We start from the raw sequence: 22,685 nt of genomic DNA, 5'->3' as shown, positions 1-22,685 counted from the left end.
TGGGATCTACCCTCTGAAGCAATTTATAATTTTTCTTATTTCTCCGGTGTTTCCAATGGTGCTCTGTAGGTGGCAGTGCAGAATAAACTTCTCTGGTACTTCAACCGAGAGATTTGTGTGTTAGGAAAAATTTGGGTGCTTTGGTTATTGCAGTCACTGTATGTCTGTATTTTTCTGGATGACTCAAGCAGTCTTCTTTTACAATTGTTCGTTACTATCAATAGACATATTAGCACTTTATCTTTACGATCTTACACATTGTTGGTGATCTAGTTCTTTCAATTAACTTTTTCCTGTTCTTGCTCTTACATTATTTGTACCATTGCTCTGGTTCATTTGGGAACAAAGCAAACAAATCACTTTGAACTACTACAAATCCTCTCTCTTTAGTGTGTGCTTCTTTTTGATATTTAACCTTCACAGAAAAATGTTTCCAGAACCCTGAATAAATTGAACGAATAACACATGCTGTTGCATAAAAGGAACAAAGCAGCTTACTTATTGATAGGGAAATGCACATCTGTTTATTTAAAGCTGATGTTTTGAAAGTAAGTGATGATAGATGGGGCATTAGTGGTGATGGAAAATCAGATTTCCACTTTGGTTCTGCATGTGGCTTGGCATGACTTCTCAGCTCATTTGATTCACGTTTTTACACTCTCCTGTGGAAATTGATGGAAATTTCAGGACACCATGACCATTTTGCACTGGAAAATAAGTACTTTTTCATATCTGTCATTAACTATGAAATCTTTTTAGCTAGAAGTGCACACACAATATTTCAAGCATTGGCACATTTTATAATTATGTAGTTTGTGGTTCTTTGGCAGGCAACTTCAACTTTCACAGGCAGGAATATGCATCTTGATTCCCAATGTTGTCAGCTTCTAGAGCAAGTTAGGTTTACAAACTATGTCTAAAAGTCCCCTCCTACTCCCTCTTGAATAACCTTCTATACTTTTTCACTCATTGAAAGCTAACACTGTCCTGGTACCTGCAGACCTAACCATTAAGTCTTTGTTCCTTATTACAACATTCCAATATCAATGTCTTTCTATCATTTGTAGACTTACATTCTCTCATTTGAGATGAAAATTAGTTTAGATTACTAGTTACACAGGACGAACAGGAGTACTGAATCTGTTTGTCAAAACTTACAATTTTAAGACTGTGATGCAATTTTTTGAAACAGCAAAACAGGAATGATTTATTGTAAACCATTATTTTCCCTATAACCAAAAGGGCAACCCATAACTGTGATTGTCAGGCTAACAGATAATGTCTCTCTGCAGGCAATGTAAAAGTTAGAACACCTATCTAAAGGTCCTGAAATTGCTGGGAAGAAGGCACATCTGCTTTGCAGATACCAGGGGTGGAAATTCTGTGGCACCTGAAAGCACAGTACGTCAGCCTGGTCTGTGTTTCAGCGTTGACCTGCCTACAGCAGCTCTGTGTGATGCACTGGCTCCCAAGTCAACTAGCTCAAAGACCTTTTCCTGACACATATATATATCATTCATATTGCTGAACAGTGATTACTTCAAGTGGCTACTTCGTCATGGTACCTTTTTCTTGTTTACGACTACCTATTATTATCATGGAGTTTATAAAAAAAATATTTAATGTGTAAAGGTAATTGAAGGCCAACGACAAGAAATTGAGACAGTCCTATGAATAACTGCAACTGAAGACAGAAAGATAGGTGTTTCTTTGTACAGTTGAATTGATACTGTACTAAGAGCTTTTACATGACTGTCCAGCCTCTTCGACTAGATAGGTCAGGCATGCAAATCACACCGTAGATGCTATATTTACTTTTAAAGTATCTCTGTCACATGGCTATACATAGCCATTCCCATTCAGGGCAAGCAGCCTCAACAAATGCAATGCTCTATGAATTTGCCAAAGGAGTTTATCTAAACCAGTAATACAAAAATTCACAAAAATACAAAAGAATGTTTTATCTGTACCTGGAGTCTTCAAAGCCATAGTAAGTGATTCTATTTTCTCTATCTTTTAAACAGAAAATACTTGTATTATGTGTTTTATCTGAAATTAGGATTAAAAGCCTTTTATCTGTTTTCTTATAATAGCAACATAATTAAAAGTTTAGTGTTATATTTTAGCCTATGCTTTGCCTCAAGGCAGTATTTGTACTAAAATTCTAGTATGTTTTTGACAACATAGAGTAATTTTGAATAAAAGGAATCCAGATTTGGTTAGACCATGCAATGATGAGGAAAACAGACAAACAAACAATATTACCCTGTTCATTAAATAATAATATTGAGCCATTGACTGGAAAATAAGCTTCCCAATGCTTCAAGCCTTTGGCATGCTGGATTTTCTACATATCAAAACACTGCTTTTTTAGATATGAATAATGTGAAAAATAATGAATGCATATTATGATTACAGTTACTCTCATGGTCTTTTGTTTCCCACAGAGATGGGTATTCTTGCTCTACTTGCTCTACCATTGCTTCTCTTAGGGGTCAGTGGAATTATTTATATTTACCAGTCAGTCAGGTGGCTATTGGCCAAGTCAGCTGTGCAAAACAAGGTGGTGGTAATCACAGATGCCATCTCTGGACTGGGCAAAGGTGAGTCGTCTCATTTCTTCTTAGTGTCAGAGAAAAGAAACAGCCAGAGAACCAACCTCTAAGTGATAAAATGTGCATCCATTACCCTGCATATATTCATAACTGCCTGGATGGAGCAGAAGTTAAGAAATACATTTTTAAACAAACCCTATGACTTTTATATGTACATTTTTAGTCTCAGCCACAGGAACTGCTGGAAAAAAATTTAGGAACTGCAGAGCTTTGTATTTATTTAATTCAATAGAATAAGAGCTTTTGTAAGCACATTAAGAGTACTATTTTTAGCATGTTGCTACTATGAGATCTTATTACATAGGTTGTCACTGCAGGGTAGCAGCAAATCAGAATAAACAGGTGTCACCTTGCTCTTTACATGTTCCTTTTCAGCCCTTAAAGACTTCAACATTTCCTGCTCCCTGTAAATTACAGTTCTCACCCCTCTGTCCTGTTCATATCTCTGCCCCCTCTATCACCCATGTGACTCCTCTTCCCTTAATACCCTCCTCCCAGTGCCTCCAACTGGGTTTCCTGGCTATGTGTAATGGTGGGTTCAGTGGATGGAAGGAAAGAGTATGTGATAACTTACATGTTTATATAAGCTGATTGTCTGGGTGGCCAGTCACTTAGTGTATACTTCTTGGCTTGTATTTCCTGCTGGATTAATGGTACTGGGTCATATATTGGTTATGCACAATTGTGCTCTTGGCATCACTTGAGGGGCGATAGATGCAAGTGCCTCATAAGGCAAATGGAGCTTGAGGTTACATTTTGGCATTTTCAATGAAGACTTACTGTATGTTGGAAACCTTGCACGGCCAAGCAGAAAATAGATGGACAAAAGGAATGCTCTTGCAGATTTATTCCTTAGCAGAACAGAGCAGAGGCCTGCAACAGAAGTACACACTATTCTGGAAAGGAGTGCTCTTTATCAGAGCCTGTTAGGACAAGGTATGAAATAATTCTGACCTCCACATGCCAACTGGTCTTTCCCTGAGACACATTAGTTTCAGTTGAAGATATATTAGCATGCGTTTTCTCTAATTGGTTGTATTTCAGTATTTTTGTTTGGAGAGGCGTGATTTAGAGTTCTCCAGCTGAGACTGGGTGTTGCATAGAATCATAGGATGCCTGGAGATTTCTAGGCAAAAGTCCTGCTTCAAGCAGGAGCATCACCAGTGCTAGATCTGGTTGGGCATGGCTTCAAGCCAAATCTTGGAAACCACCAAGGATCAAGAACATGTATTGAACACTTCTTAACATTTCTTCAGGTATCTTGCTCCAGCACCGCATGACCCTGGGGAAGATTTTCCGAAGTTCAGTTTCCTTATTAACCTTTCTTCATGTTTTTTGCTTGTTTGTTTGTTTGTGACTACCTTCTGCCTGTCTCCTGAGGCTACAAAAGCAGTTGCATCCCGTGTCATCCCCCCACACACACCCTTTTTCACACAGATGAAAAAGGAACTAACTCAAAGCAATTTTATTTTATCGTCTTAAACATATCTACCGCCAGTATCCCATAGGCTGATACCGAGAAGTTATTTGCAGGCTTGAATGATTCCAAATAATGCAGAATTTACTGTGCAGTCCACTCATGCATGTGTGATGGCCATTCACTTTAAAATACCAGCTGTCTGGCCAGCTGCTGCATATTTGAACTCTTAGGCAGCAGCCAAATTCCTTTCCCACATGCCAGAATTTCCAGACTAAAGACGACATTCATCCAAGTTGAAAATGAGAAACAAACCCCATGATGATTGAAGATGTTTGCATTGATTTATGTTGTTTATTTAAGCCTGATTCCTGTTTCTTCTCAGTGCTGTAACTCAGAAAAGTCCAAGATAGTTGTAGAGGAGAACATTATTGGTTTCCCTTTTTCCTTTTTACCACTGTTCACAAATTACTCCTTTATTGCTGTTCACACATTTTGTTCACAAGGTTGCCCCAACTCTTATATTTATAGGAAAAATATTGGTGTAGTTGTCCTAGTACTGGCAAATAAACTTTAAATCAAAAAATCTTTCTATGCTAGAAAAAAAGAAAATGAAAGACATTCATAAAATTACTGTTGTAAATAATGAAAAAGATTACATAAATAAAACTCTCCAGCTGCACAGGTGTACAAAAATAGAAGAGTGGATCCTGAAGTGCTTTCATACAGATATTGAGTCTAACATGGGCATTTAAGAGATCTAAAATGGGCATCCTAGCATAACTAGATTTGCCTGTGGGTATTGAAATCTGAAGAAAATGCTTTTTGGAGGACAGACGGGGTTGTAGCACTAGGGTTGTACTGTTGCCCATTCAACAAAGGCCATAGGAGCTAGGACAAATTAAACAGGCTGGAAAGGCATAAGGCTAATTGTAAAACCATATTACTGTTCTTCCCATGCTGAATATGTAACTGTCATACAGATTTGATTTATGGATTAAATATGAGGGGTCCAAGGCTGAGAGCCTTTTGGAAGACCTAATCGGGAAAAAAAACAAAAACAAAAACAAAAACAAACAAAAAAAAACCCGAGAGGAAGAATAACTCTTGATTTCCAGTCCTATGAGCACACATAACCTACTGCCAACTAATTGTCTGGCTGCACAACGGACACATCATCAGGCTTCAGGCAATGTAACTGAACAAGAAATTGTTCAAGCTGGTCCCTGATGCCTCTGCTGACTACCAGGAAGGTCTAATACACAGGAGATAAAGGTCTTGGGATTGCATAGAGAGGGAAAGGTCTGTAAAAGAAAGTCCTCTCATTGGTGCTCCATCTGTGGGCCAGGGGGTGGTAAGTTTCTCTATATTGCTCTTTCTCAAAGTTGTAGACAACTTTCATATTGCCAAGAGTTTCATGAAGGTAGCATACAGACCCAGTTTTACTATTTACTGGGGTTGGTTGGGGCATTATACCATTACATTACATTTTGATTTATTACTCATATATATTTTATTGCCATTTAGTGCTTTCTTTTTTTCTCATATATATTTATTCTTTCAAAATTAATGAATTTTAAAGCATAAATTCAATATCATTATTAAAACCAGCATCCAATTTTAAACAAAATAAAGAAAATTTATTATTATTTCTTTTAACGCATTTCTCTCCTAGAATGTTCTCGGGTGTTTCACACAGGAGGAGCAAGGCTTGTGTTGTGCGGCAGGACATGGGAAAAGTTGGAAGCCTTGTATGATGCTTTAATTAGTGTGGCAGACCCCAGTATGGTAAGTATTTCCTCTCTCTGCTTTGAAAATTCAGAACATGAGGTAAACACCTTGTTCAGGTACACAAAGTGCATTTAAACCCAGTATAACATGAAACATGATTCACTTTTACTGGTGATTTTGATCACCCAGGTAACACACCCAACAATCCAGAGAGAGAAAGACAGACACCTCTGAAGGTCTTCAGATTATGATGCCAAAAGTATAGGTCAGAAATCCTGCTCTCTTGAGCTAATTCAAGGCAATTGCTGTAAAGAAACTGAATGGTCCTGCATTTTGAACAAGCCACCTAACTAGAAATTCTAGGCAGAGGAATTTGCCTGTTAATTTGGATGAAAGGGATCCAAAGTGCTTCATTTAATCACAGGAACTATCACCCATTTTTCACATAATTAGAGTCATCAAAGAGTAGGAGATGAGTGTAAAGACTGAATTAATTTTGAGTTTCTCCACTACTTTGGGAGAAAGCCCAGCTAGAAGGGTATGGGAACATATGAATAAGAACTCTCTTTCCTCTTTACCACTGACTGGATCACCATGCAACACCATGCAAATAGACATGCAAGGCTGACACTTCTTTGGAAGGTGTTTCTTTGATGCTTATGGGAAAGTTTTTTTCCTTCTGTGACCAACAGACAGCTGGCTTATTTTATTTCAGGGCACAGGTGTTTCTGAAGGCATCTCTCAAATTCTACAGCCATTGTTCCCCAGACCAACAAATATTTGCATTTGACCCTTTTTTTTTTTTTTTTTTTTCAGTGAGCTTGTCCTAGTTTGAGGTGGAGCAGAGCCAACTTTCTGTTCAGTGAGAGAGTCTCAGATCACTTGGTTGCTTACCCTGTGGAGGGTTTGCACCTGTGGGGAGAAGTGGACAGATCAGGTGACCCAAACTGACCAATAGGGTATTCCATCCCATCTGCTATGCTCAGTGTAAAAGGAATCAAAGGGGGACAGGTTGGCTCCTCTCCTTCAGCTCTTTTCCAATGGCTCTCTTTCTCCAATGGCTGATGTTTGAGCACAACCCTGTCAGTTCATCTACCTTCAACCCCCATCAGTGAGTTCTGGAATCCAGTTCCCATTCATTACAGAGTCTAGTCTGGCACTTTCCCAGTGCCTGCTGGTGACACGTCCCTGGGAGCTTGATGCTGTTTTGTATAAATTTTTATATATATATTTCATTATTTCCTTTTTATTTTATTATTAATATTTTATTAAAGTTCAGTTTTTCCTAAACTCATAAATATCTTTATCTATCTTCTTCCTCTCCTTGTAGTGAGAGGTCGGGGAGAGCATCTGTTGTCTTGTCATTGGCCAGCCCAGCCCAAACCGCGACAGAGCTTCATTCATCTGCATGAATAACCATAAAAGTACTGTGTTCTTGTTAGTCTGCGTGCACTAAACTAGGAAACAAATATTAAGTGACTAAGGCCTCTGCATTACATTGTTGTAATAGTATAGTAAGAGAAGATACTCAAAGTTCATTCCTCTGTCCCATAGCTGATAAAATCTATATCTTTGCAGAAATCATACAAATGTAAGCACTATTTGGATAACATATAGCTGAACATATTCCTACCTTCCAATTGCCCCCCAACCAATATAGATGGAAATTATCTATCTACACTATATCCTATCTACATTAAAACCATAGACTCTGTGGTCAGTGAAGTTCTCCAGTCACCCCCTGTGTCTATTATCTGTCTCTACTGATTGCAAGAGAGACAAAACTCGATAGGGTAGAGCTAGTCCAGCTTACCTTTCCTATGGCTCAGCTGAATTTCACAATATATGAATACACGTTGCTGAACTACCTTCTTTCTAGAGTGGGTTAAAAGAACAGATCAAAGTTTTTGTGAGAATGATAAAAGCATTTTCTTCAAATATCAAGGTACATTTATAAGACAAGTAAATAGAAATACATTTTTATATACCAAGTATCCTTGAAATAAGTCTTTTTTTTATTAGACATATGCACCAAAGCTCATACTTCTGGATATCTCAGACATAAACTGCATTCAAGATGTAGCTAAGGAAATCCTGAATTGCTATGGATGTGTGGATATACTGATCAACAATGCAAGTATGAAAGTGAAAGGAGCAGTCCAGAGCATTTCTTTGGAACTTGATAAAAAGATAATGGATGCCAACTATTTTGGACCTATCACTTTAACCAAAGGTATTTTAATTTTTTTTCCTGTTTTGGTGTTGACACTTACAGCTTGAGATCCAAGTTATTGGCATTACACTCTTTCATTTGCACTTATTTTTGCCTTCACTGTAATCAAAAGCAATTCTGTGAAAGTCAGTGGACTGAATTTGAGGTGAAGATGATCAAAATCAGAGTGCTGAGGTTTGGAAATAGATTGGTCAAGAAATATATAAACAGGTATTTGAAAGAGACATTTTTTTAAACGTCTACTTATTGTATTTTGCATATGGTGACTCCTTTATTTATGTGCCTTTGTTACATAGACAATTGTTTTCAAAACCCTTGCAAGGATACAGGCAGACTGACAATGAAACGTGATGATACTGCACCCAAATCTACATGTAGAATCCAAGTGAAGCCTAGCAGACATTCAATTTCCAGCTACTGGGGTTTTGTGATACTTTTGATTGCAGTATTGAGACAACCTTCATTGTGCTACCTACACTTCAGCTGTCACTTCTTTTCACTATATACGTTGAACTCTTTTACTTATGTGGCTCATTCTTTTCTTATTTTTCAGCCATTCTTCCCAACATGATCTCAAGAAGAACTGGCCAAATTGTTCTAATTAATAGTATCCAAGGAAAAATAGGAATGCCGTTTCGTGCAGCTTGTAAGTTACACAGAGCAAAAATGTACATTCTAATGCATAAGTTGTGATTATTCCATGACACTAATAAGAGGTTATTAAAAATGCTAATTTGCATTCTAATTCAGTAAACTATTAGCACAGTATTTGGCTGAAAAACTTTCAAAGAAGTGGAACTCAAGAAGAAATAATTAAAATACTATCTTTGAAGTATAACTACTGCCTAAGGTACTTGAGGACAAGAGGACATAAAATGTGATAGCAAGGTTTTCTTATGATTCATAGATTCATAGATTCATAGATTGGTCCAGGCCGGAAGGGACCTCCAAAGGTCATCTAGTCCGACCTCCCCGCAGTCAGCAGGGACACCCCCAACTAGACCAGGTTGCCCAGGGCCTCATCGAGCTTCACCTTGAATATCTCAAGGGAAGGGGCCTCAACCACCTCCCTGGGCAACCTGTTCCAGTGTTCCACCACCCTCATGGTAAAGAATTTTCTCCTAATATCCAATCTAAATCTCCCCTTCTCCAACTTAAAACCATTGCCCCTCATCCTGTCGCTGCAGGCCTTTGTAAACAGACCCTCCCCAGCCTTCCTGTAGGCCCCCCTCAGGTACTGGAAGGCCGCTATGAGGTCTCCCCGGAGCCTCCTTTTCTCCAAGCTGAACAACCCCAGCTCCCTCAGTCTGTCCTCATAGGAGAGGTGCTCCAGCCCCCTGATCATTTTGGTGGCCCTCCTCTGGACCCGCTCCATCAGGTCCATGTCCTTCCTATATTGAGGGCTCCAGACCTGCACACAGTACTCCAGGTGAGGTCTCACCAGAGCAGAGTAAAGTGGCAGAATCACCTCTCTGGATCTGCTGGCAACACTTCTTTTGATGCAGCCCAGGATGTGATTGGCCTTTTGGGCTGCGAGAGCACATTGCCTGCTCATGTCCAGCTTCTCGTCCATCAGCACCCCCAAGTCCCTTTCCTCAGGGCTGCTTTCTAATACCTCATCCCCCAGTCTGTATTTATACTGAGGATTGTTTCTTCCCAGGTGCAGAATCCTGCACTTGCTTTTGTTGAACCTCATGAGGTTCATCTGGGCCCACCTCTCCAGCCTGTCCAGGTCCCTCTGAATGACATCCCGTCCCTCTGGTGTATCGACAACACCACACAGCTTGGTGTCATCTGCAAACTTGCTGATGGTGCTCTCAATCCCTCTGTCTATGTCTTTGATAAAAATGTTAAACAGTACTGGTCCCAGGACGGACCCTTGAGGGACACCACTAATCACTGCTCTCCATCTGGACTTAAAGCCATTGAGTACCACCCTCTGGGTGCGACCGTTCAGCCAATTCCTTATCCACCGAACCGTCCACCCATCAAATCCGTATCCCTCCAATTTGGCAAGCAGGATGTTGTGAGGAACTGTGTCAAAGGCCTTACAGAAGTCCAGATAGATTACATCCATAGGTCGCCCCTTGTCTACTGACCTAGTCACTTCATCATAGAAGGCCACTAGGTTAGTCAGGCAGGACTTGCCCCTAGTAAAGCCATGTTGGCTGTCCTGAATCATCCCCCTGTCCTCCATGTGCCCAAGCATGGCGTCCAGAAGGATCTGCTCCATGATCTTCCCAGGCACAGAGGTGAGGCTGACAGGTCGGTAGTTCCCAGGGTCCTCCTTTCTTCCCTTTTTAAAAATGGGTGTGATGTTTCCTTTCTTCCAGTCTGCAGGGACTTCACCTGACTGCCATGACTTTTCAAATATCATGGAAAGTGGTTTTGCAACTTCATCAGCCAGTTCCTTCAGGACTCTGGGATGGATTTCATCAGGTCCCATGGACTTGTATATCTTTAGATTCCTTAGGTGATCACGTACCATGCCTTCAGTTATATTGGGATGGACTTTGTCACCTGGATCCTCAACTTGTGGGCCATCAATACAAGAGCTAGGAGGAGAGGGGTTGCCAGTGAAGACTGAGGCAAAAAAATTATTGAGAACTTCCGCCTTCTCTTCCTCCGTTGATACAAGTTCCCCATTGCTGCTCTTTAGGGGGGGTACATTTTCTTTAACCTTCCTTTTCTGGTTAATGTACCTGTAGAAGCCTTTCTTGTTTTTCTTTATGTCCCTTGCCAAGTCCAATTCTAGCTGTGCCTTGGCCTCCCTGACCTCATCCCTACACAGCCGGGCAACATCCCTATACTCTTCCCAGGTTGCCTGTCCCTTCTTCCATTTCCTGTGTAGCCCCATCTTACCCCTTAGTTTGACCAGCAGGTCCCGGCTCAACCATGGTGGTTTCTTGCCTTCCTTACCCGATTTCCTACATGTTGGGATTGAGATCTTTTGTGCTCTATGGAGAGCATCCTTAAAGATCTGCCAGCTTTGTTCTGCTCCCTTGTCCCTAAGGGCAGTTTCCCATGGGGTCCTATTTACTAACTCCTTGAAGAGTTGGAAGTTCGCTTTCTTAAAATTTAGCGTCCTGACGGTGTTCCTCTTGGGCTTCAAACTTCTTAAGAGAGTGAACTGCACTAGAGCATGATCACTGCAGCCCAGACTGCCTTCAACTTTGATATCCCTGATGGCCTCACTTGCATTTGTGACCAACAAGTCCAACAATACATCTCCTCGAGTAGGGCTGGTGATTTCTTGTCTCAAGAAGTTGTCGTCTAGGCACTCTAGAAGCTTCCTGGAGTGCCTGCAGCCAGCGGTGTTGCTTTTCCAACAGATGTCAGGGTGGTTAAAGTCACCCAGCAGGATGAGAGCCTGTGATCATGATGCCTCTTCCAGCTGGAGTAAGAAGGCATCATCGACAGGCTCTGCCTGGTCAGGGGGCCTGTAGTAGACTCCTACCACAAGGTTCCCTTTGTTGTCCCGATCTCTAATTCCTACCCACAAGCTTTCTACCTGCTCATGGCTATTCTTTAGCAACAACTCTTCACACTCTAGCCATTTCTTCACATAGAGGGCAACACCTCCACCCCTTCTTCCTCTCCTGTCCCTTCTGAATAGTTTGTAGCCATCAATGGCCACACTCCAGTCGTAGGACTCGTCCCACCAAGTTTCCGTAATTGCTACTATGTCGTAGCTTTCCTGTAGCAGGATGGCTTCCAACTCTTCCTGTTTGTTTCCCATGCTGCGTGCATTGGTGTAGAGACACTTTAGTCGGTCTGCTGGCTGTGTCTCCTTCTTAGAGGGGCACTCCACTGATCCCCCAACATGTTTTGTGCCAAATACACTTCTGTCCCCTATTGTCTCAGGGGATCTCGGTCCCTCTCTGCAAGACCATGCCTTTGTTACAGTATTTACAGCATCTCCCACTTCAAGTGAGATGGCAGGCTGAAGGCTCTCCTTAGGCTTATTTCTGCTGGACTTGTGTTTAACCCCTTCCCCCTTCGAGCCTAGTTTAAAGCCCTTTCAACAAGCCCTGCCAACTCACATGCCAGTATCTTTTTCCCCCTCTGAGACAGATGTATTCCATCCGTTGCTAGGAGACCTGGTGCCGTATAAAGTTCCCCAAGATTAAAAAACCCAACATTTTGTTGGTGGCACCAGTTTCTGAGCCACTTGTTAATCATGCATATTTTTTTATTCCTCTCGGTATTCCTACCTGCGACTAAGGGTACTGACGAGAAAATTATCTGTGCCCCTGATCCCTCAACCAGTTTCCCCAGTGTCTTAAAGTCCTTTTTGATTGTTTTTGAATTTCCAGTGTTGACTTCATCGCTACCCACCTGAATAACTACTAACGGATAGTAGTCAGAGGGCTGTACCAGACTTGGCAGCCTTCTGGTAACGTCTCTGACCCGGGCCCCAGGGAGGCAGCAGACTTCCCTGTGGGAAGGATCCGGCCGACATATGGGACCCTCTGTTCCCTTCAGAAGGGAGTCACCAATAACAATAACCTTCCTCTTTTTTTGTAGTGTAGAGGTTCTGATGCGAGGGGGAGACTGATTTGCTTTAGGTGACTCCCCAGATGGTGCTGCTTCTACCTTCTCATTTGCCTCACCCTCAACCTCCAGTGTCCCATACTTGTTGTGCAGGGGTAAATGGAGAGAAGAGGGGGGCTGTGAGGGTTTTCCCTTGCCTCTTCTAACAGGCACTTGTATCCATTCCTCCTTCTTCCTTGGGTCACCTCCCTCTGCTACAGGGGTCTGCAGTGCCTGATACCACACATCTAGTTCTTGTTCGCATTCCCTTATGGCTCTTAGTCTATTGACTTCTTCCCTTAGTTCAGCCACCATGTTAAGCAGGTCGCTGATCTGCTCACACCTAACACAGATGGTGTCTCTGCCACCCTCTGTTGCAAAGTTCCAGCACTCACTGCAGCCAGTTGCCTGGGTGCCTGCATGTTTGTGTAGGGCCTCAGTTTGGGTACCCACAGGTTTTTTAATAGCCTTTGGCCGAGTTCCAACCATGATTCAAAAAATCTCTTCTGCCAAGTGACTACTTTTTTTTTTTTTTTTTCTGTGTGTCGCGCGCCGCCTGCCAGACCAGCTGCTGCCGCCGCCTCGCCAACCATGATCTTGGGAGACACTCAGGAAACAGCAAACTTGTAGTTCTAATATCTGTACCGTACATATTAGTAGAAAGCATAATGAAGAGTGAAGTAGCATATAAATATAACATACTGGTAGATACTAGCAGTTGCTTTGTAAAGGGATACTCGTGCACTTAATGAATTTATGTGTGGGAGTTTAAAAGGAGATGTAATAATTGTATTCTGCTTAGCTTTCCAGAAAATTTTCAAGAAGGTCTTTCATCCAAAGCTCCTAATGAAACTTAGCTGTTCTGAACTATAACGAAAGGTCTTTGCATTAATAAAATGCAAAGTTAGTCAACAGAAAATATTGGATAGATGTAAATAGACATTTTAAATTATGACAGGAGGTCAGAGTGCATGAAAAGCTCTGAATTAAAAGGTCTGCGAGACCTCAGGATTGTAACTTATAGATCCATGAAAGCAAAATACAGGGACAGAAACTGTAAGGAAAGCAGTAGGGGGGGGGGCGGGGGGGAAAGCTGTCTTTATGTCTTTGTATAAATCTATGCAGTGCCCATGTCTCAAACACTGTGTGCAATTCTCGCCCCCCTCCCCCATCTCAAAAGAAGTATAAGAACTACAAAAAAGGTTCAGAATAGGAATGACACATTGATTTGACATCTGGAATGGTTTCCATCTAGGAAACAGCCAATTGTGTCAAGATACATTGTGTATGTATAGATCATGAGTAGCAGAAGCCCTAACATAGATAGTTTCCAATGCCTTTACTGATATCTATGTTGCACGAAATGAAGCTGCTAGAAGAAGGAATTTCAAAACAAATGAATGGAGAAGCTTCTTTCCATTCCTGGAGCCCACCTGCCTCTTTTAGATTACATTATGCACAGGTTGATTTTCACTGCAAACCGAGTCAAATAGAAGGTGGACGAGTGCTTTGCAGGTCTGCTGCACCTAAAACATAGTTCTGGTTTTTGGTCAAGTTTCACATACCGTCATCCTTCTTTAATACCATTCCAAATAAAAAACAAAACAAAACAAAACACTAAGAGCAGTTAAAAAAAAATCTTAACATTCAGTTACTTTAAAATTAACTTTAATATTAAAAGCATCTTGGATTGCTGTTGCAGGGTAAAAGCCTAGTTAGTTTACAAACCACTAGTACTCCTACATTCCAGAAATGGGCATGTATTTCACTGCATTTTACTGATGTGTCTCAAACTGCAGCAACAGATGGCATGGAGACTCATGTCAGGGACAGCCGTCCACCCACCAAAGACATTTTTAAACCGTACAGATAATAAATTTATTATTCCTTAACCCAGGACTTAATATTTCTGATTGGGAAATCTAGACACATGCTCTTTCACATGTATAGGGAGACTGCATACCTCATACATAATTGTCCCATGCAAATAAATTTATTTTGTTTGGTTTAAATAAATCATATGATAATTTCACTGGGTGAAATAATTCACTGTTCTTTTGCCTGTTCCATACTCAGTTTTCTAAACATTCATGTTTTATGGAACTCCATCATACATCTATATCCATGCATTCATACATCCAAACATGCATACATGGAGTTTTTTCTTTCTTTCAGATGCTGCTTCTAAGCATGCTGCTGTAGGCTTTTTTGATTGTCTTAGAGCTGAGATGGAAGAATTTGATATTTCTGTCAGCACTGTGAATCCAACTTTCATCTGTTCATACCATCACCAACCGGCACCTGGCAACTGGGAGGCATCCATTTGGAAATGTAAGGTTTGATGCATCAAGAGAGACAGTAGATGAGGCACATATAGCAGTATAGAGGCATTTCCCAGTGAGAAGAAAGGAGCATAGAAAAAAGAATGGAAATGACAGAAAGGATGAACAGGTTAGGGGAGCAAAAGATAGATTGGAGAGGTCAGATGAGCCTGGTGAAAAGGGAAGAAACATGGAAAAAGACACCATTATGTGAGAAAATAAATACATCAGGGAATGGGGAATGGAGGTAGAGCAGAACATGAAAGGTCCCAAGGGAGAGTTCCACTGCACTCAAGTTGCTCCTTCTCTTAGAGACTGTGAGGATTTTACTTCAAAACTGTAAAAAGATCTTAGGGACATACTGATTAGGAGAAGGGAAAAGGTAAGGGATTAAAAGTGTGTAGGAACTTAACTAATTTGACTGATGCAGTAGCTGTATACCCTTTCACCATCCTTCCCTCAGATATGTCTGGCTGTCTATCTGGCTGTCTCTGTGTAGCTCTCACTCCTCTCTGTTTGATTTACAGTCTTTTTCAGAAAGGTATCATATGGTGTGCACCCAGTGGAGGTGGCAGAGGAAGTCTTGCGCATAGTGAGCAGTAAGAAGCAGGAGGTGCTTATGGCCAACCCTATCCCCAGAGCAGCAGTTTACATTCGCACCTTCTTCCCGGAGCTGTTTTTTGCCATTGTTGCCTCGGGGATTAGGGAAAAGCTGAAGACAGAAGAGGAAAATTGATTTTGTATAGTTCTTTTCCTGCTTTTGACCTGAAAAAAAGTTTATGTTTCAAATGTCAATGATTTCTACTTCTCACTATGGGAAGAATAAAGCAGGAGGCTTTATTAAACATGAAGAGCCAGTGTCTCACTTAGTGTTTTGTTACCTTTGACATACATTTGTCTGTAGGACTTCGACTCTTCTGGATTTAGTGAATATGAAAAGATGTCAATGTTTGCATTACAACAGTATGGAAAAAAACTCCACTAGGAACTCTATCACTGTTACATGAGAATGATTCCCAATCTAAATAGGTAGATCAAAGTTTGGGGACTTGCAGCAATTTATCAGAATAGTCTGACAATTCTAGGACTGATGGGAACTTACAGGAATAAAGGGATGGGGAAGTAGGGAGATGTGGGAAACAGAGGAGTAAAAATGGGGTTAGAGCCTGGATCACAGTGTTCCTCAGATTTGCTTTTTGGAAGTACTTGCAGGATATCATAGAATGGTTAGAGTTGGAAGGGACCTTAAAGATCATCTGGTTCCAACCAGGGCAGGGACAACTCCCACTAGACCAGGTTGCCCAAAGTCCCATCCAGCCTGGCCTTGAACCCCTCCAGGGATGGGGCAACCACAGCTTCTCTGGGCAACCTGGGCCAGTGTCTCACCACCCTCATAGTGAAAAAATTCTTCCTGATATCTAATCTAAATTTACCCTCTTCCAGTTTGAAGCCATTGCCCCTTGTCCTATTACTACGTGCCCTTGTAAAAAGTTCCTCTCCATCTTTCCTGTAGGCACCCTTCAGATACTGAAATGCCACTATAAGGTCTCTCTGGAGCCCTCTCCAGGCTGAACAACCTAAACTGTCTCAGTCTGTCCTCATAGGAGAGGTGCTCCAGCCCTTTGATCATCTTTGTGGCCTCCTTTGGACCTGCTCCAACACATCCATGCCCTTCTTATGTTGGGACGAGGATATGTTGGGATATGTCTGGATTCACAGTCAGGCATACAGATGCTTCCTGTGTTTTTCACTTATTTTCTTCTTTTGTATGTCTTATGCAAATTCCTGGGTTTGAGATGTTTTTCTGACTGGTACTAACCATTGAGTTCCCTTGTCCACTCTGTTACATGTGATAATTAATTAACATGTTCAACATGACCTTGGCCATTACTCATGTCAATTGTATAAATTCCACATATTCCCAAAATTCTCTCACTTCTGGCCATTCTAGCCTTTTCTTCCCTACCACATTTTCCCAGTTCATGCTGAGGGCTTACCCCCTTTTTATCTCCTCCTGTGAGTTGAACCAGAATATAAATAAAGCTAATGCAAGGGTGTCCTGAGTCTTCAGTTTTACATCTAAGAGTTTAAATTCTGCCTCCCAAACTGGCCTTTCTTGTGACATTAGCACTCAGAGAGATCATGACCACCTGCTTTTTGCAGACACCGTCAAAATGCCTTGTTTGCAGAATACTTACAAAGGACATACCTACTCAGAAAGCAGGCAACCAAACTGCTCTTGCTGCTACAAGAAATCCCACTGCTTATACAACTTTCAACACCAGCTGCACTTATCTACCTCTTTCTATCAGTAAGAATCATGGAAAGAATTCTCAGTGCAAGGAAATACATGGCTATCATCTTGCATGGGCATTAACTTTTTCTTGTATCTCCAATTCAATTGCTCTGGCTTCAAGAGCCATATGTGTATCTACTTTGCTCAGGGAAGTAGTTCACAACTAGTGAGAAGTAGTCAGTTCCTGCAGTACATGCTGGAGCTCCATCTATTTTCTGTTGTAGCACTGGGCTTTTATTGCTGTTTGAATGGCTATACTTTAACTGTGAAGCCAAGCATCCACTTTGTCCAAAATTTTCTTGCTCCTTACCAGAACTCTACTCCCTCAAACAAATGGACTTTTGATGTGGTTTCAGTTATACTTGCATCTGTACCTCAGCAACAGCCAAGTCCTTTGCAGTTCCACAAAAACAAGATATGGAATAACTGGGTGATTTCATTAGAAAAGAGTCAGAGAATCATAGGACATCACAGCTAAATGTGAATCAACATTGTCTTGCTTTGTTGTAAAAACAAATGGATTGCACATTAAAATAAGCTGAATAATCCTTGTGCTCCATTTTGCAGTTTGTAGATATCAGCAGAAATTCTTCACTGATTTTGAATATATTACTTTTTAATTGTAGAACAGTTCAAGAAACCACAGTGAAAAGCAGTGAGAGTGACAAAGGTAGAGTAACACCTGTGATCTCTTAAGAAGTTTTTAAAGAACAGATGTATTTTAATCTAGAAATAGAAAAAAAGATAAATCTAAACAATTTTCAAGTATCTAAAATGTACTGCCAAGAGGACAGAACTAAACTGCTCTCCATTTCTGCTGTAGTAGGACAATGTGCTAAAATTACTGCAAAGGAGATTTACAGGGAAAGAATTTTCTGCTAAGAATAGTTAAGCACAAAGGATAAATTGCCACAGGAATTTTAGAATGCCTGTCTTCGGAAGCTTTAAAGAAGAGATTAATGAAACATCTGTAAAAAAGCAATGTAGCTTTAGTTTATCCTGCCCAGAAGAAAAGAAGGATTAGGTGACCTTTTAAATGGGTCACACTTTCTATAATTCTGTGGATTTTTCTCATATTGAGAATAAGATTTCTCTGCTGGTATTTCTGAAGTAATATCTTTTCCTCCAGGGAAAACTATTACTTAATCTGAAGCTTTCTATTTCATTTGTCCATCTTTGCCTCACTGTCTAAATACTTGTAGATATATGTTGCATGTAAAAAATATTATGATAATAAAAAGAAATATTATGAGATGAGTTCATTAAGAGATGTTTTCTGTGAGCCATATTTTAATCTGTATAGATTCCTTACTAATAGTAACTTTTATATGTGAGGACAAAACTAGGCCTGCAGATTTAGTTGTAGAAGTCATAGGAAAAAGATACTCAACTACAGCTCCTTTAATTTTTTTAAGCTTCTCACATGCCTAAAGGGCACATAAATTTCTTTTAATGTGAGCTGCAGTTGCACTCTTTTAAATTTACATTTTTTGTGCTGAAATCAACTATTTCTTGCTGTTGGCCAAGAAAATTTGCATTGCTGGATGAAAGGGCCCTTGAAGTAAGGAAGAATTTAAAAGAATACTAAGACTGGGAAGTCATAGAATCATAGAGTCATCTAGGCTGGAAGGGACCTTTAAGATCATCTAGTCCAACCATCAACCTAACTCTGATAAAAAAACAAAAGAAAACCATACAACCCTTCCACCCCCCATTACTAAACTATGTCTCTAAACACTATGTCAACCCATCTTTTGAAAACTTCCAGGGATGATGCCTCAACCCCTTCCCTGGGCAGCCTGTTCCAATGCTTAATAACCCTTTCAGTTTAAAAATTTTTCCTAATATCCAATCTGAACCTCCCCTGGCACAACTTGAGGCCATTTCCTCTTGTCCTATCGCATGTGACTTGGGAGAAGAGACCGATCCCTGCTTCTCTAAACCTCCTTTCAGGTAGTTGTAGAGAGCGAGAAGGTCTCCCCTCAGCCTCATTTTCTCTAGGCTAAACAATCCCAGCTCACTCAGTCTTTCCTGGACTTACTCTCCAGACCCCTCACCAGCTTCGTTGCCCTTCTCTGGACCTGCTCCAGCACCTCAATGTCTTTTTTGTAGTGCCAAGTACAGGGGGAAAATCATCTCCTGAGTGCTACTTACAACACTGTTCCTGATACAGGCCAAGATGCTGTTGGCCTTCTTGGCCACCTGGGCACACTGCTGGCTCATGTTCAGCCAACAGTCAACCAACACCCGCAGGTCTTTTTCTGCCAGGCAGCTCTCCAGCCACTCTGCCCCAAGCCTGTAGCGCTGCATGGGGTTGTTGTGACCCAAGTGCAAGACCTGGCACTTGGCCTTGTTGAACCTCATTCCATTGGCCTTGACCCATCTATCCAGCCTGTCCAGATCCCTCTGCAAAGCCTTTCTTAGAAAGTCTTAGAAGTGAGGAGATTCTTGTCTAATTTTAGATATCTTTCCTAGATATAGCCTACCCAAAGCTAACCTTCCAGATCCTCTCCTTAAGCAGTGGAAAGAAACAAGAGCCTGTAACCTATGATTTACCTAACACAGCTTAGGACAACATGAATTGCATCCTAGAAGAGCCTATTTCTCTCATTAACTTTCACTGGACTCTAGGCTACCAGCACAACCTTAGATCTGTGTATGTGTGCCACAGGCATCTAAAGTTTACTGAGATGTCACTTTCATCACGATTGATTAGGTCAAATGAACTGGAATAAAAATGCCACAGTATTTGATGAGCTGCCTTTTTTTTTTTTTTTCCTTTTTTTTTTCCCCCCTGCTTTCAAATAATGTGGTTCCAGGACTTAACCCAGAATTAAGTTTGTAGACTCCCAGTGGGAGTCAAAAATTAAAATAAGGGCCAGAATGTGAAATCATGGGTTGCAAATAGGGATAAGAAGTCTTGCATTTCATCAGAAGAATCAGTTTACCAGATATCCAGCAGAAGACATACACCTTCTTGAATGGCTAGCGGATGAGAAAACCAGACCATCTGAGATTTAGGAATTGATCAGAATGGGAGTCCTATTGCACAATTATTTAAAAGCTCTTGTCTGCATACAGCACTTTGTATAAGTGCAGACAAGTGTGAGAAACGATCCTGAGGAAAGAGCATATGGCAGAGACTACCAGTCTGTGTTTATAAACTGCAGGCTAAGAAAAATAATTGAATCACTTAAATTAGATCTTTTCAAGATCTTATAGGCACTGACCAAGTATGCTCCTGGATGAGGAGGAAATTCATCAGCGACACCCAGGAACAACATGAGATGGGTAAAAATCTATTGTAAAGAGACCACAGTTATTATAAAGGAAGAAAAGCAGAAAGTCAGATGGAATCAGAAATAATTCCTTTGTCAGTGAAGATGTTAGAAACACTTCTATCACAAAGAAATATGTGAAACAAGTGGAAATAATCAAGATTTTGTGTTCTGGTCAAGGGATAGAGACTTCTACTAGAGTGGATACCAAACTCTCTAGTAACTGCTTTTTTTATCTGCAGAACTGAAGGTAGCAGTTTCAGAACACTGGGTATGCTATAATGAATAAAGACAGACTTTTCTAAAGATGAAAGGGAAATTCTTATTGCTGTCTCCAGCTACCTAGAGAAGATGGAGCCGGACTCTTCCCAGGCATGCACAGTGGAAGAAAAAAAGGTAATGGGCATAAATCAGAACACATGAAATTCTGATTGGATATTAAGAACTATTTTTTCCCACAGTTACAGTAATCAAGTGTTGGGACAGGTTGCCAGTGAGGTGAGGAAATCTCACTTCTTGAATATATTCAAAACTCAACTGCTTAAGACTCTAAAAAACATCATCTACTTGGTCTGGCTTCGAGAGGGGAGGTTAGACAAAAACCTCCAGAGAAACCTTCTAACTTAAATTATTCTCTAATTCTATGTGAGTCTATAGGTATAGGTGAGTCTTGCAGTTGGTCTCCAGCCAAGATAATTTAGATATTCCCCCAGCTGGAGAGTGTAATTTGTCAGTTTTCCCACTGGATGGGAAAATGCAGATAAATTCCAAATGCTGAAAATGCTGAAAATTAATGAAACTGCAGACAAGTTAGGCAGACTAAAACATATAATTAAACAAACTCTGCTGAAAATACCAGAAGATTATTTTGTGTATGAATACCTGACTGACATCTCTTAGTGAGTCCCACAGTGCTCTATGCAGTAAGGTGTCAGCTGGCAGGACACAGTCTACCCCAGTTACTATTCACAAATGCCACTTTACATTGTTTCTTTATTTGTCTGTTTGTAAGGTGTTCATGAGTGTTTAGAAGTTAGGGATACGTTAAATGCTAAATTAATAAGGAGAATACTATAGCAATTGCTCTTTCTAAAGCTCATGTGAATGAAGTGATGGTGCACAATGACCATAAATTAATCAATTATGAAGCTAGTGGACTGCATATAACATTTTATCTTCACAGGATATGAAGAAATTATGATGCTAATTTTGAATTGTAGACAGTCATATGTGAGCAGTTGATTGTAGGAAAATATAGGATGATGAAAAGGAATTCCTGCTATTAGGCAGAGGGGAAAAACTTGAACTAAAGTTTCATTTAGTATTTGAAGTATACAGAAAGAAGGTATACAGCAGTAATAAAGGGAACAAAAAAAAAAAAAAGGTTCCAAATATTTCAGAATAGGAGATTCAATTTTGGGGAAGCAGCAGGGAAAGGATTGTAGGACAGGTCAAGTGGGAAGGTACCTCAGGAGGTCTTTGGTCCACCCTCCTATCATTTATGAGGTAAGACTAGGTTGTTCAGGTCTTTACCTAGTCAGGTCTTGAAAATGTCCAAGTAGGAAGACTGCGCAGCCTCTTCTGGGCAGCCTGTTTCACTGCTTGACAGTCCTCATGATGACAAAGTTTCTTGTAATATCCAGTACAAGTCTCTCTTATCTGAACCTGTACCCAGTCCCTCTTATTTTTCTGCCATGCACAAGTGTGAAAAGCCTGGCTCCATGCAATAAATAACCTTCCTGTAGGATCTGGAAGACTGCTAGATGTAGATATTGAAGGGCTTCAGGTCCCTCTGAAGTCTCCTCTGCAGGCAGAAAAAGCCTCAGCCTCTTCTCACATCACGTGCTCCAGCCCCTTCACCGTCTTAGTGGCCATCTGCTGAACTTAGCCCACTTTGTTCCTGTGTTTTCTGTGTTGTGGAGCCCCAAACTGGATACAGTATGTGTCATCTAATGCATGCTAAACAGCAAGGAATAATCACTTCCCTGGATCTACTGGGTATGTTCCTCTTAATACAGCTCAAGATATTGTTGGCTGTCTTTCAGTCAGGCACATTTTCAGCTTGCTGTGGTCTGAGTTCAAGAAGATCGCCAAGTCCTTCTCCACAGAGTTAATATTCAGCAATCACAGCAGCCCAATTGTGCAACCACATCTGTTATTCCAATGATATTGCAGATCGCCAACTGCAATTGGAGATCTAGTTCCTCCCACTTGTTTCCCAGGCTGTTTGCATTTCTGTACATACACTTTAGGTGGGTTTT

At 40.8% G+C, this 22,685-nt stretch overlaps 1 protein-coding gene across 1 annotated transcript; it reads left to right on the top strand.

Annotated features, from left to right (window-relative positions):
* The first annotated feature begins 1,841 nt into the window (after positions 1-1,841).
* DHRS7C (dehydrogenase/reductase 7C) lies at positions 1,842-18,378 on the top strand. Its single transcript, XM_074160136.1, has 7 exons — positions 1,842-1,990; positions 2,448-2,603; positions 5,708-5,820; positions 7,786-7,996; positions 8,550-8,642; positions 14,705-14,860; positions 15,378-18,378. The coding sequence occupies exons 2-7, from the start codon at positions 2,450-2,452 to the stop codon at positions 15,584-15,586; spliced, it is 936 nt and encodes a 311-aa protein (XP_074016237.1). The 5' UTR covers positions 1,842-1,990; positions 2,448-2,449; the 3' UTR covers positions 15,587-18,378.
* The last annotated feature ends 4,307 nt before the right edge of the window (positions 18,379-22,685 follow it).

The sequence above is a fragment of the Numenius arquata genome, chromosome 17 (genome assembly GCF_964106895.1).
Source record: "Numenius arquata chromosome 17, bNumArq3.hap1.1, whole genome shotgun sequence".
Classification (NCBI taxonomy): domain Eukaryota; kingdom Metazoa; phylum Chordata; class Aves; order Charadriiformes; family Scolopacidae; genus Numenius; species Numenius arquata.
Note: the sequence above shows the minus strand (reverse complement) of the source record. Positions and strands in the feature narration are given on the sequence as shown.

What these genes read in the sequence shown, in the direction of transcription:
- DHRS7C (XM_074160136.1), top strand. Translation starts at nt 2,450, where the DNA reads ATGGGTATTCTTGCTCTACTTGCTCTACCATTGCTTCTCTTAGGGGTC. An exon ending in AATGCCGTTTCGTGCAGCTT is followed by an intron (nt 8,643 to 14,704) that starts GTAAGTTACACA and finishes TCTTTCTTTCAG; the next exon opens with ATGCTGCTTCTAAGCATGCT. An exon ending in GGAGGCATCCATTTGGAAAT is followed by an intron (nt 14,861 to 15,377) that starts GTAAGGTTTGAT and finishes TTTGATTTACAG; the next exon opens with TCTTTTTCAGAAAGGTATCA.